This window comes from Spermophilus citellus, assembly GCF_964194105.1.
Source record: "Spermophilus citellus genome assembly, chromosome: 2".
NCBI lineage: Eukaryota > Metazoa > Chordata > Mammalia > Rodentia > Sciuridae > Spermophilus > Spermophilus citellus.
Genome location: NC_138183.1, coordinates 11,588,156 through 11,602,362, shown reverse-complemented (window position 1 = coordinate 11,602,362; position 14,207 = coordinate 11,588,156). Strand labels below are relative to the sequence as shown.

Sequence of the window (14,207 nt, the reverse complement as noted above, 5' to 3'; positions counted from 1 at the left end):
TGGGGTTTGAGGAGGGACCCCTGTCTTTGCTTACTTCAGGTGATATTTCTCCCCTGAAGAGACACAGAAGACACAGAAGAGGAGAAGCCCCCTCTCTGCCACTTGGATGCATGCCACTGGGATAGGAGATGAAGAGGTATATTTAGTGACTCAAACACCATCCAGGTGAAGAATCCTACCTGCCAGCCCCTGGCAGGCTAGTCAAAGGCTATCTGGGTTCACAGTACAGGGCTTGTATTGCAGGAGGTGAATCTCAGCTGTTAAGAATTCATTGTCAGCTGAAACTAATAATTTAAATGCTTAGTTGGAGCAAATTATTTTCCAATTAAAAGAAGAGAATCAATTCCTTCGACTATTTCAAGTTAATTAGAGGTCCTTTCTGACTTCATAAAATTGAAACTGCTTTCAATTTTTTAAAAAAACTGCCAAGACAGACAAAGGCCCTTGTTAAGAGTGATACATTTGGGACTTAGAGATAATGAAGTAAGTAACCCCAGCTATCATTTGGAAAACCAAACACTTGTTTTAGGAAGGTAGTGTGAAGCACACTATAGCAAGTGCACAGAAGCTGGGAGCCGATGAATTTGGAATCCAATCCCATTTCTGCTAGGCTTCCACAGTGTGGCCTTGGGCAAATGACTTCACCTCTGAACCACAATCTCTTTGCTCATGAAACGGGATAATACCACACAGGGTTGTTCTAAGGATTAAATGCGAGAGCTCCTGGCCTGGGCCATCCTTAACAAGTACTTAACAAAGGGTGGCAATAATAATTACGTTGCAATCATGTGAAAATCCTCTCCTAGTCATAGTAGCCTCACGTAATGTCTAGAGATTCAGGTTGGCAGAATCTGTGCTGGGAATGGCCAGTGTGACTTCATATAATCTTAATGATGGTCCAAGAAGACAATCAGAGCCACTGTTTCCCTGTGCAGAGTCTCAAACACACTGCTGGGCTCCTCTCTCATTTCCACCATGATGGGAGAGTCTGCAGCACCCTCCTCCAGCTCCCCTTTGCATGTGTCTGCACGGTGGCCATGTGCACCATGGGTCCAGGGCGGTTCTTCCCTAGGGATTTCTTGGTTTGGATTATGACAAGCATAGAGGCAGAGGGCAGCTGGAGGAAGGGAGTGGTGCTGGGATGTGTCTGAGCTAATTTCTAAGGGTATCTGTGAACTCCAGGCCTGGTGGGGCAGGGAGGGGACAGACCAATAGTGGTAATGCTGAACTTGCTCGCCTTTGTGGGTTTACGCCAGAGTCTTAATGTTATTTGAAGACAGTTTTTTGTCTGTGAATATTTATAACAGTGTGAAAACTCCCGGACAGCTGGTAATGCATTTTGAAGTGTGCTAACAACACTGTATCAAACAGCCCTCTATTGATCACATCCTACTTTTTTGTGGCCACGCATTTCATACACGGTGCTTATACATTTTGAATAAGAACTTCAAGTACCTTTTGCTTCAAGCGGTTTTTCACCTCTTTTATTCCCATTTTTGCATGATCTTTTGCCTGCATGAAAAATTAATTTAAGTTAAGATTCCCTTTCTGTTTCCAGCAGGGACTATGCTTGATTTCAGTCCATCGCGAATCACCTTCTCTGATTACTAGAAAAAGGAAGGAAAAATGGGATCATCAAGTCGAAAACATAATGGCTATGAAAACAAATACAATAGTAAAAGGTTAAGAAAAAAAGTCCCCTAAAGGGGTTGCAGTGATTGTATTTTCTACATTTTGATGGCACAGATTCCTCCCCCCCCTTCTCAAGCCCTTCTTGGGCGCTCTCTAATTATTTGTCTCAGCATCTTGGTAACATCTACCAGTAAGAGTAGAAGGGCAGCTTCACTGGCTGCTTAAGAATCAAAATATCCATTCTATTCCACTATGGTAGGGCCTCAGGGCCAATTTTCTGCCCAGGCTGAATGGCCATACAGACACACTACTGGGTTTCCATGATGCCATTGCCTAGGTCTCATTTCTGTGGACACCACTTGCTTTTACTTTATGCCATTTTAGACCCGTTTGGTAGTGTCGACAGCCACCTACCCTGTTATAAGAGCTACAATTTAAGCACAGAAAGGACTACCATAATTAAAAACAAAACTAACTCAAAACCACCCCATTTTAGTGGCTCAGGGTCAAATTAGCAAGCAAGAGAAATCACAAGAAAAAATACTTGAGGCTTGTAAAAGATGGAGCACCAGGAACTGATGGGTTCTCCTATTTTCATTCTGCTGTGGGCACGAGTCTCACAAATAATGCATTTCCTATAGGGCAGTGATGAGAGAGATGATGAAGAACTGGGACAAAAATTAGGGGGTATTCCTGCCACACTCTTCAGTAACCTGCAAAGGAGCTGCTTCATTTTGACATAATAATGAGGACACAAATAGGAAAGGTATGTTAGGACACTTGATAGACCATGCCTCTGGGTCTCAGGGATACATGGAGCAGTCTGAATTTTAAAATTTTATCTCAGGAAGAGCAGAGCCAGGCTGGGGGGCCTTATGGGGACAGCTCAAGAGAAATTTAAATTTTAAATTTTAATTTAAAAGCTAAAACTAGTAGCCTCCCATTTCTCTATTGCAGAGACTGTGACCAGCCATACTTTAAATTAGAAAGATCACTGACCTAGTCATAAGAAAAACAATGCTAAATAATTATCAGAGCATTAATGTCATTAGGAAATAGCACAGCAGCTCCCAAGTTGCTCTATAATAGGGGACTGGGTGTATTTAAGAGTCTGGTCATGCTAAGGAACTGATCTGCCTGGATCCTGAGACTAACACCTGTACTTACGAACTTGTAGACGGTCTTCATGGCTGGGTTGGCTTTTGTTTTTACAGTGTTCAGAATTGCTCCACTTCCTTTCTATAATAAAAACACCAATCAGCAATGTGGGCTGAAGATAGAGTAGGCCAACACCAACAAAGTCCTCTTCTCTTTAATCAAGTCAGGCAACATTTTAAGGGCATGGGATGTAAGTAGAGAAACAGGCCCAGATGGTTACCGTCAGGGGCAGTCATAGGGTTATGGCAGAATTGCTCTGGGTGTGTGTATGTGCAATGAGGACTGTGATAACTAGTTGAGGGGGGTGTTAGGCTCAGTGTTCTAATCTGCACTTGTTTCCTGTCCCAGGCTCTCTCAGGTAAGGTTTTTCTCATAGTCAGGCAGCTTTTCAAAGCTTTCTAGTTACTGCATTCAGGTAAGTTTCAAGGCTGTGAATTCTCCAGCTGACACCAAGCTGGGGCAGAAAATTGGGTCCTGATCAACCAGGACCATTGGGAAATATAATGCCCTCACCCAGGCAACTTCCTTTCCTCACTTGAGTTTTCTGTGTTACTATTTTTTAAAATACTTCTGATAGGCTGCCTTCCTTAACATATAAATCTTTAGAGAAGGAAAGAATGAACGGCCATAATGTTAACATGGCTTTAGTACAAATCTACCACACCAATGTCTTGTTCATCGTCTTTAGGGAGTGGACCATGTTTCCAGAGCTATCCGTAAGCCTGTTCTTTAGTCTCATCCCTACAGGTGTGGTGAGGTCCCACTGTGTTAGGCTCTGAGGGCCTTGAGCCAAAGGATACCTGGTCTCTATCTTAAAGATATGCAGTCTGGGGAGGGCAAGGCATGCTGGGGCAAAGAGCTGAAGTGTCAGGTGATGAGAGCTGTAATGACTGCATACAGGGAGCACAGAGACAGGGAAGGTCAGGGAAGGCTGCAGATCAAAATACAATTGACCTGGCCCATGAAGGACGAGTAGGGAGGAAGCAGGAGGATAAGAACATTCTTGAGATGGGAAGTAGCATAGAAAAAAGTGCAGAAGCCAAAAAGCGGCGCTATATTGTAGGAGTGACAGGCAGTGACTATGCTGTATGCATGATGGGTTTCAGTCCATCGCGAATCACCTTCTCTGATTACTAGAAAAAGGAAGGAAAAATGGGATCATCATGACTTTTGCATGGACTGTATCTCAGGAAGAGCAGAGCCAGGCTGGGGGGCCTTATGGGGACAGCTCAAGAGAAGCTGGGAATGTCTGGCTAAGGGGTCAAAGCTCTGGAGAGTTTTTAATCAAATATATCATATAATCTGATTTGTGGTGGTTTGGAAAGTTAATCCAATTGATTAGAATGGAGAGACTGGAACCAGTGGGTACATAACCAAATAAGACAGTAATGTAATTATTGACTTAACATTTAGTACAATTTTTGGTTACTGCCCACATTAAAAATTTTGGACTTTAATTAAAAACATCACAATTTGACCTAGAAAGCGCTCTACATTGACAATAGCAAATTCTCACCCACTCATTTATTCCATACTGCCTTCCAAAATTACTCAGGATCCTATTTAAATGGATGTTTGGAGTATTGAAACCCCCTTTATCAATCAATCAGCAAGTCCTTATTGCTCACCTCAGATATGCCAAGTGCTGTGTTTGGCCATACAAGAAGGACAAAGGAAGGCTTTCATTGAGGAATTGCTGCTCACTCTTGGGCAAATGCAGCCACTTCCAAGGGACCTGCCTTGGCAGTGGTGCACTTGGCCCTGAAGCAGGAGAGAACACTTATCACATTATGTTGGAGCTGCTTGTTTACGTGCCTGCCTCCCCAACAAGATGGGGGCACTCCCCCAGGGAAGGGCCTGTGTCCTGCTCCCCTCTGTATCCCCAAGACACAGCTGTTGCCTGGCACTGAGTAGGCCTTCAGTACATACTCAAATGTAAATAGATGGAAAGGTTAGGCAAGATTTGAATCCTGTAGAAGTTCTGGAAATCCTAACCACCTGGCTCCTGACACAATAAGAAACTGTAACACAATAACAACAGTGAGGAGAAGAAAAAATCAGGGATGTATTCTTTATCTTCCCAGGAGCCTTTGCTGCGGAAAATACTGCAGAACAGCAAGAGGGACACATTTTTGGTTGCCCCATGATTGTGACAATAGCACTGGCCCTAGAAGGAGACTCCCAGAAACATTCTAGGATGACAAAATTCAATTCAACAGGCTTTGGCTGGCTTCTTGAAGAGGAAGACTCTCTCCTACCTCCCTCTGCCCCAACAAGAGAGCCCTTGGACAGAATGGCCTAGTTTTAAGACAAAAGCAACTTCTGGTGGGAAGAATGGGGTGCTCTGGGCCTCACAGAAGCTTTGTGGGTAGCCAGGGAGGCAGAGGGCTGCCAGAAGGCCAAGGAGGAAGCCATGTGGCTCTGAATGGGGCATACTTACCCGGACGGTAGAGAGCCACTGATGGTATAGTTTATCGCTGCCTGGGAAAAGAGAATCAGAGAGACTGTGATTTAAAGAGTTCTTTAAATTGCTTTCAGCATGCAGGACTTGGAAAGTTCAAAGTCTAGAGAACCACCTGGAGACTCCATGTCCCACTCCATGAAGAAGGCAGTAGTGAGTCATGGTCACAGCTTTCTTGCTCAAATAGAGAGCTGTTCATATCAGTGCCCTGACTACAGACCCTCAAAAACCTCCCCACTGCCTACTGAAGTGAGGTCAGTCTCCAGAGCAACCCTGCCCTTCTCCCCTCGTCTCTTGACTTGGCCTCCCCACTCTCTGCCACTCTGTCCTGTGCTTATGCTCTGTACTGCCTCTGCTCCAACACAAAATACCACCTAGGGCTCCCAAACAGTAGTCTCTCTCTCAGTCCTTCAGCACTGGCAAATGCTGTTCCTGTGCCTGGGTACCATTTCTTATTCTCTCTGCCTCAGTAAGCTCAACAACCAATTGAAATATCATTTTCTCCAGAAGCCTCCTCCTCTTCCTCTGAAGAGCCCTCTAGTACAGGTAATACCCACTTATAAGTCCTAATTGTTAGATGTAGTATGACCCATGCCAGAGCAGGAACCACCAGAGCTGTGTGTCTCCATGTAGGGACCCTCTGGACACATACTCAGCCCTTAGTACACTTGATTAGTGACAGAAAAAGAAAAAGGAGGCATTGAGGGTGAACTCTGCTTATTTCATCTGGTGGGTTAAGGAGGTCTCATGAGGAGACAGCTCTATTAGAAGCTCTGAATGACTGAACTTAGTTTAGTCACACACAAAACTCAACTTCTCTTTGGAACTGATATCCTATGGTGAGAAGCCAACTCAAACCCTGTCCCCTTGGGAAGCTCCCACAGTATGCAGTGAGAGTCCTAGTCCAGCTGCACAAAAACCTGTTTCTACTCCTTTACCTGCACTCATTTAATTTTTATCTGTCTTTAGTTAGGCCTCTTTCTTTACTACCCAACTGAAAGCTCCTTGAAGGCAGAATTAAGTCTTTCATTATTTACCAACTCTGGACACAGGGGTTCAGGAAATGCTTGTCAACAATCTGCCATTAGTGACTGCAGCCACCATACTGGTTTTATTAATCAACTGTGTTCCCCATGCAGCACAGGCGCTAGGCCCTGTAATACCCACAGGTGGAAGCCATGCCTGTTTTTTTTTTTTTTTTCTAACTGCTCGCATTATTGAATGATTCAGACTGGATATGTCCAGCAATAAGAGGGGCTGGCAGTATAAGTATTATTATTTTATATCCAAAGACTAAGTCTATAAGTTATTATTCTTGCTGCCAAAGACTGAGCCCACTCACTGGACCTAGGAAGAAGGCCAGGTTGGGATTCAGGAGGTAGGGTCAGCCACTAGAATCTCTCTGGGCTTCAGATGCCATCCCTGAAAAATTAAAGACAATCCCCCAGTTTTAAAGAGACCGGGCATCAAGCAATGACTTTTGCATTTTAAAGAAACAGTTACTGAGCACTGGCCCTATACTGAGGATTATCCTGGGTGACTACACCCTGCTCTGATCCCAACTCCTCGGGAATCTTGTGGGGTGTGCACTGTTGCTCTCAGTGTGTAAACCCAATTCTGCCCTCAAGGAGCTTTTAGTTGGGTAGTAAAGAAAGAGGCCTAACTCAGTGTGTTGCTCTCAGTGTGTAAACAAGCAGCTGGCAAGGGGACAGGGTTCTGATTTGAACCCAAGTTCCCTAATTCAATATCTCATGTGCTTTCCCTGCACCATACCGGCCACTACATTTTAAATAGCCTCTACCCAGCAGAAACAGCTAACTCCTAAGCAGAGGATTCATATGGGCCAACGAGCATCTCATGAAAACTGAAGAGGAATTCTCCAGCTGTTTTAAGGCCAAGGTTGCAACCAGTCTCCTCCCAATCCCTAACTATGGAGAAATGAAGTCCACATCCATCTGTGGCAAGAACACCTTGGCCTACAGCATCCACAACCCAGAAAGAAAAGGAGGCTTCTCACCTGCATACTCGCCCATGTTGATTTCCTCTTCAAAAACATCGCTGAAACCCTCGCCAGAATTGAGAAGGTCTAATCGACCATCAATAAACTAGAGGAAAAGCAAAAGCACAACAGCTTGTCTACATAAACAGGAAAAACCATCCAGTTGGGGACCTCGGTGCATGCCCAAAGAACAGCCATGCTTTCCAATATAGGAAAGGCCCTTCAACACCGAGTTTTCTACGAACCTGGCGACACATTTATGAAACTTAGAAAGCCTCCCATCATGTTTGCTAAGGGACTGTCTGATGGCTGGCCACCCTCTTCATCCAGTCACCCTCCCCTGGGCCTGCAGGTTTGGGTCCCCTCCTTGTTCAGTCTCAGGGCTCAGTGTGAAGGCAGCTACAGAAATCCCTGCTGGGACAAATGCAGGCCCCGCCCCCAGGGAAGCTGGGCACCTGCTTGAAGAGCTGCAGCTGTGTGGCATTCTGCAGGAACTGCCTCATGGCTCCAGAGCGATAGTGGGAAACGAAGGCTTCTTCACAGAAGGTGATGGGTTCCTCCTGGGAAAAGAAGAAGTTGACAGGAGGGTTGGAGGCTTGAAGGGAAAGGAATCAGTGCTTACCCTCCTTCTGGCTGCTTTCACATCTGCTCATTTACCTAATTTTCATTAGTGAAGTCATCATTATTATGTAAGTCATTCTAGTCTAGGGGTGGGAACACTATTTCAAGAAAGGGCCAACCCCCAATCACAGAAGATGAGGAGGTACAGCCAGAACTCAGGGTCAGATTCCAAAGCCCCCATTCCTCCCCTTCTGTATTAGTGACAGTCACATCTCAATAGCAAGTTAGTGAGAATATGTCTTCCACTATGATGATTTCCAAACTTTTTTTTTGGTTTATTTCCAGTGTTAGGAGCAGAACATTATATTCAGATAGATACTCAGGCAGAAAAAGCCTGTTACATAAGGCAGAATTGAGCTGCTGTGCTGGGAGCTGGGAGGAGGGGGGCCACGGTTGGGCTCTCCTTGCTTGGTGGCCTTCTCCTTACTCCCATCTCTCACATACCTTTGTTGTTCATAGGACACCAGCTGTGGAACACAGTTTGAAAACCACTTATGCTGATTGTTACCTATAGCAAATTATCATTTAATTTTATTTAATTGTTTTGGAGACAGTGTCTTGCTAAGTTGGTCACGCTGGCCTCAAAGTCACATTCTCCTGCCTCAACCTTCTGAGAAGCTGGGATGACAGGCATGCACCATCATGCCCAGCCTAAAATTTAAAAATAATTAATTATTTTAAAAAGCAAGATGATCAAAAATAAAATCTATCCCCCCATCAAGTCAATTTGTGCTTAAAAGTTGTTTGATAAAGAAGTTTGCTTTCACCAAACTACATTTTATAAGTCAAGAAAATGATACCGTATGCTTTAAAAATCCCATCCTGTACAGTCAACACCTCGATCTCTCTTTGAACACATGTGGAGTATTTATCTACATAGATAAGTCTTTAATTTCAGCAGTGTATTCTCAATTCTGAAAGATCGGGCTTTTACATCTTGAGTTGAATTAAGGGTGCCCCCACCCCTTCACAGACTTGGTGGCAAACACAGAGATGTTTGAAGCTCCACTTTCATCCTTTTTTAATGAGTTACGTGAGTGTTAAATTTACTGTCTAGCTCTCTAAGTTCCAAGAGTTCCTCCTGATTCAGTCTAGTTGACAACTAGCCAACTAGTCTCAGCAACTGGGCAAACACTGCACAGGCTGGAGGATGACCCAAGAATGCGAGGGTCAGGGGAAGGAGTGTTTTTATATAGTATGCACTACCAACTTTTACAAAGGACCCGAGGCACCTTATGTAAGCACCCAAGACTACAAAGAAAAATCAGGGTTGGGAAATACATAATTATATAAAATGTATTTATTTGGGAATAGGGTGCCTGGGTACATAGGTCCTATACAGTTTCTAAAATTAGGTTACAAAGTTAGCTCTGAGCTCCCTGGCTGTCAAAGCAAGAAGGAAAACAAATCAAACTTTGTATTGTGCATGAGAAAAAAAATTAGTTCTCTGGAAAAAAAGACAGAGCTGTTCATAACATTTATTACTTTGGCAGGGACTGCCATCTTCCTTGCCAAATAGCCAAAGGACCAGCTACTGATGATAAACAGAAGTCCAGCTGGAATTCCATTCTTGTGGCTTGGAAGTTCTGCTTCTCACCCGTGGGACCATGGCAGGGCTATTCTCTCTCCAGATGATCTCATCCATGGCACAGTATCACTTGAATCCTGGCAACTCTGGATAAACATCTTCAGTTCAGTTACCTTTCCACACCTCCAAATCTATACGCATTAGTCCACACCTGGAGTACGCACTGGCACTTCAAATTCAAAATGGCCCACACTCTTAATTATTATTCCATCAGAACTACACCTCAACCTGCTTTTCCTTCTTTCTTAATCAGCAGCATTCCCAGTATTCTTAGGGGCCACCACAGATCTATCAGACTTCCAAGTCCTTCCAATCCACCTGTGAAGAGTCTCACATGCTCATTCCCTGCTTGCCATCCAGCACCCTGGCATAAGCCTGGATTGCTGGCTCACCTCTATGTCCCTCTCCTGTCTCATTCCTTATTGTCTACTCCAATTTTTCTAGCCAGAGTAAGTTATAAAATGCAAATTGGATCATGTGAATATCCCACTCGAGAGTAGGACTGCACAGATGTCACCTCTGTGTGATGATCTGATTCATGCATGTTCTTTTCTACTATTCTACTAAACGAGATGCTTCACGAGGGCATGAATGATACTTGCTCAACACTGCACATGTAATGACAGATGTGGCATATCCCAGGCACTCTGCGTGGAGAGGAAAGGACGTGCTCCTAAATTGGGCAAGCAGACCCTTTCCAAGCTGACCTTGCCTTTCTTTCCCTGAGTCCACATGTCCCTTTGCCTCTGCTACCTATATACCTATTGTGCCAAATTATGCTCTGATCATATGCCATATCTGTTCCCACTTTTTTCCTTGTTTTTACCAGTTCTATTCTTTCTGCCTGGACTCTCCTCCCAAACTCAGGTCTCTGTGTTGCAGTCACTCAGTCCTGCTCAGTGTTCTCACAGAGGCCTCGTTCCCCTCAAGTAACTCCCTTTCTAAGACAATGACATGAATCACAGTGTGCGTCATCCGATAGCAAGCTCTGGGGGCACTGTGCTACACACTTCACAGTTCTGTTTACCAATTTGAGAACTTCAGTGAATCAGGAATCACACTCAACATTTACAGAAATAACTGAGGTAACCTGGGTGACTTGGAAATGGTAAAGTTAGGGTCTAACTCTTAGTGGTCCCCATCACACACATGGGTGATAGTAGAGGTGGCTTTACTCTGAAGTCTCAGTTCTGTTTGCCCTCAGATATCTGCTGGAGAACAGGGGTGTGCTCTCTCTCTCTTGCCCCGGTACTGGGGATTGAAACCCTGAGGTGTTCAATCACTGAGATTTATCCTACATTGTCCAGGCTGGCTGCCTCAGGCTTGCCATCCTCCTGCCTCAGCTCCTGAGTTGCTGGGATTACAGGTGTGCACAACCATGCCCAACCCAGGAACGTTCTTTTTAAAGGTAGAACCTCCCTTCAGGTTCTCCTGGACACACAGTGCAGTCTTTCAGACACAAGCTGCTTCAGGGAGTAAGTAAACTGCTGCGAAGGCTCTTCCTGTCACAAGTCCAAGGTGAGGACACAGTGCCATTTTCCTACTTGTCCATCCTTGTCCTGCAACTGGCATGGCCACTCCCCACGCTTACCCCCTGCAGTGCAGAGGAGGCAAGGTGTCTTGTCAATTCCCTTCCTTGCAAGAAGGGCTGATTTAGTTTTCTTACTAGATTGATTAAACCTCTTGTCTTCTTAGGTGACACTCTAGATGCTGGGGCTACTGGCTGGTGGTGATGTTAATGCCTGGAAGTCAGGCCGTGAGCATTTGCGCTTAGATGGCATTAGTGGAGTTTTCATCCATGACCCGAAGGACAGTGCAACACAGCTGCTCAACCCTATCAAAGACTTTGTTACAAAAAGACAAGTTTCACTCTTGTATTATCTTCTTGACATATGGAATCAATCAAAAACTCCATCGTTAATGAGTTGAGTCTTTGTTAACAGGTGAAGTTGGTGATTCCAAAGGTTTTTGAGAATTCCAGAAATAAATGACTTTATCCTCAGCACTGTCAGTGCCGGTGTGAAAATGCCACCTCCCAACAGCTTCTTCAGCAACTGTCCTTGTTCTGCTGACCCACACTTAAAGTAGTAAATTGTTATCTTCTTTTATAAATGTAATTTTAATCAAAAATTTATATGTATTTTTACTGTGAAATTCTTAGAGACAGGGAACAGAAACACCTGTCAGTTTCCTCTTTATAGACCTTGCTTAAAATTTAAAAAACAAAACGATGTTGGAAGATCCATACATACATCCAAACATTTAAAAAGCAGTTCCTATGTGCCAGGTTCTGTATAGGAGGAATAAAAAGATAAATAAAATACAGTTCTTATAAATAATAATAACTGGATGAGGAAAGGGGAGTGGATGAAAATAGAGATGACACAAGAATGGCAGGGCATTCTATCCATAGCAGCAATAGCCAGAAGATGAAAGAAACCCCACAGTACACCTACAGATGAATGGATACACAAAATATGGTATTTATACACAATAGAATATTTTTAACCTGTAAAAATGGAGGAATCTGTCACATGCTACAACATGGATGAACCTTAAAGATATTATGCTAAGTAAAGTAGGTCAGACAAAACAAAACAAAACAAAACAAAACAAAACAAAAAAACAACTACCATATAATTCCACTGGTACAGCGTACTTAAAGTGTGAGGAGTTAGTAGGACAGAGTTTCAGGTTTGCAAGATGAAAAAGTTCTGGAGATGAAAGGAAGCTGGTTGTACACCAATCTGAATGTACTTAATGTCATTGAATTGTACATTTAAAAATGATTAAGATGAGAAATTTTACACATATTTTACAATTAAACATTTTTTAAATCTTAAAAGAAATGACAGAACACTTATAATTGTGGAAGTTGTATGCATGGGGGTTTGCTTACTTTGCATAAGTTTGAAATTTTTCATAATAAAAAGTTAAAAAGGAAAACTCCTATTGTCAAAGAATCCTGCCTGGTTCAGGGAACAAACAGTTATAGCACAGTGTGACACTGGCACCACGGGCTGGGTTTCATTTTTAAAAAGGCACCTTTATAAAAACTTAAAACTTTGTTTTGATTTGATCCTTTAAGGTGACTCAACATGGTAGAGAGAGAAGGTGTCTTGGAGTCAAAAGACACCAGAACCCTGACTATGAATGTACTAATTATGTGATCTCAGTTAACTTGTATTTCCTCATCTGTGACAATCATGCAATGCTGGCCTAATTTACAGAATCACTTTGAAGATTAAAACAGATGACCATAAACAGGTTTCTCCATGACAGATCATGACATCATGAGCCTGGGATGTCCAGGCTCCTTGGGAGACAGGCATCACGCCTATCTCCCTTGCTTATGCCCATGTTCCATCATCCCACTGGACTTCATTCACAAAGACAAGTTCAAAGGTAAAAGTGTTAAGAATTTTAAGATGGTGATGGCAGAGTACTAAACTGAGTCTGGGTCCTGTGTGATTGCACAGGCTGAAGGTTGGTGAAGCCATCCTGGGGGCTATTTTTTTTAAATATATATATATATATTTAGTTGTAGATGGACACAATACTTTTATTTATTTATTTTTATGTGGTGCTGAGGATTGAACCCAGTGCCTCACACATGCGAGGCAAGCACTCTGCCACAATCTGAGCCACATTCCCAGCCTCCCTGGGGGCTATTTTCTCCCATCTCTTCTGCATTAGGACTCAGTGAGCAGCCACTCATGACTCAGTAGGGCTGAGTCTTCTAAGGTTACCTCTTACTACTTGATCCAAAGAAAATAAGACTCAGAAACATAGCTCACAGTTTAATAATTTTTCAGATGTATAAGGCCTCAACCTTGACTACAGATCCATCTCTCTGATTCCTGTTCTAAAATTACACTACCTATTGAACCACAGTGATGTCAGAGTTTACTACTGTACATTAATACACTGACCATTGACCACATTCACATGACTCAGTAGGGCAGAAGAGCTTCAGGTCAACCTGTGGCTCAAAGAACTGTGGTTTCTAAATCCCTGAGCATGATTTTCAAGGCTCTCTATGGCCTCTCCTAGCTGCCTGTCCTTGCTGATGACCCTTCCATCTCATCCACACACATCTCCTCCCCTCAGAGATTCTGTGTTGCCCCATGCCCCCACCAGGCTTCCTCTCATCGCCTCCTTGGGATACCCTTACCTAATGCCTCCCAATGTTTCTACACAAACACCACCTGTGGTAAAGACATGTTGTTCCCAGCATACTATGAGCTTCCTGAGGGCTCTCTGTTGCTCCAGGAGAGGCAGATGGGGAGTGGGACACTATCTGGGCTCTAGCTCCAGCTCTGCCCCTTGCTGCTTTTGTATATCTCCTTTGGCAAGTGACCACCCTCAGCCTTATCATACACAGGAAAAACTCCCTACCTCATGAGACTGCTGGGGATCAAACAGGGATGGGCAAGTGGAGGTCAGTTGTTCTCAGCCTTGGCGATGCATTAGAATGGCCACTGATGCTTAAAACCCCCATGCCAGAGCTGCATTTTTAAAACTGACTCTAGTGTAGCCAAAGCTAAAAACCACTGTCAGAGGGAAACTGACTAGTCTAGACTGATCAACAGTCATTTTTTTTTTTTTCTGAACAAGAATAAAGAAATTAAGAAAGCCACAGATTTGGTCCAATTTTTCACCAGCAGTCCCATTTGGTCTGTGTTTTGTTTAAATACCTCCAAATTCTCTGTTCAGGACTCAGCACCAGTCCCAGGGCCAGGAGGATG

The 14,207-nt window shown here is 43.7% G+C and overlaps 1 protein-coding gene across 9 annotated transcripts in view; it reads right to left on the bottom strand.

Annotated features, from left to right (window-relative positions):
* DENND1A (DENN domain containing 1A) overlaps positions 1 to 14,207 on the bottom strand; it is a 521,188-nt gene that overhangs the window by 59,059 nt on the left and 447,922 nt on the right. For 8 of the 9 annotated variants that reach the window (XM_081282502.1, XM_081282504.1, XM_081282503.1 and 5 more), the window contains 5 exons: positions 7,706 to 7,810; positions 7,269 to 7,356; positions 5,231 to 5,271; positions 2,800 to 2,871; positions 1,456 to 1,512 (listed from right to left, as the gene is read on the bottom strand). In XM_081282502.1, coding sequence (XP_081138628.1) covers positions 1,456 to 1,512; positions 2,800 to 2,871; positions 5,231 to 5,271; positions 7,269 to 7,356; positions 7,706 to 7,810 — 363 coding nt within the window. The remainder of the gene's footprint in view (positions 1 to 1,455; positions 1,513 to 2,799; positions 2,872 to 5,230; positions 5,272 to 7,268; positions 7,357 to 7,705; positions 7,811 to 14,207) is intronic. The other variant, XM_081282501.1, reaches the window with a different exon arrangement.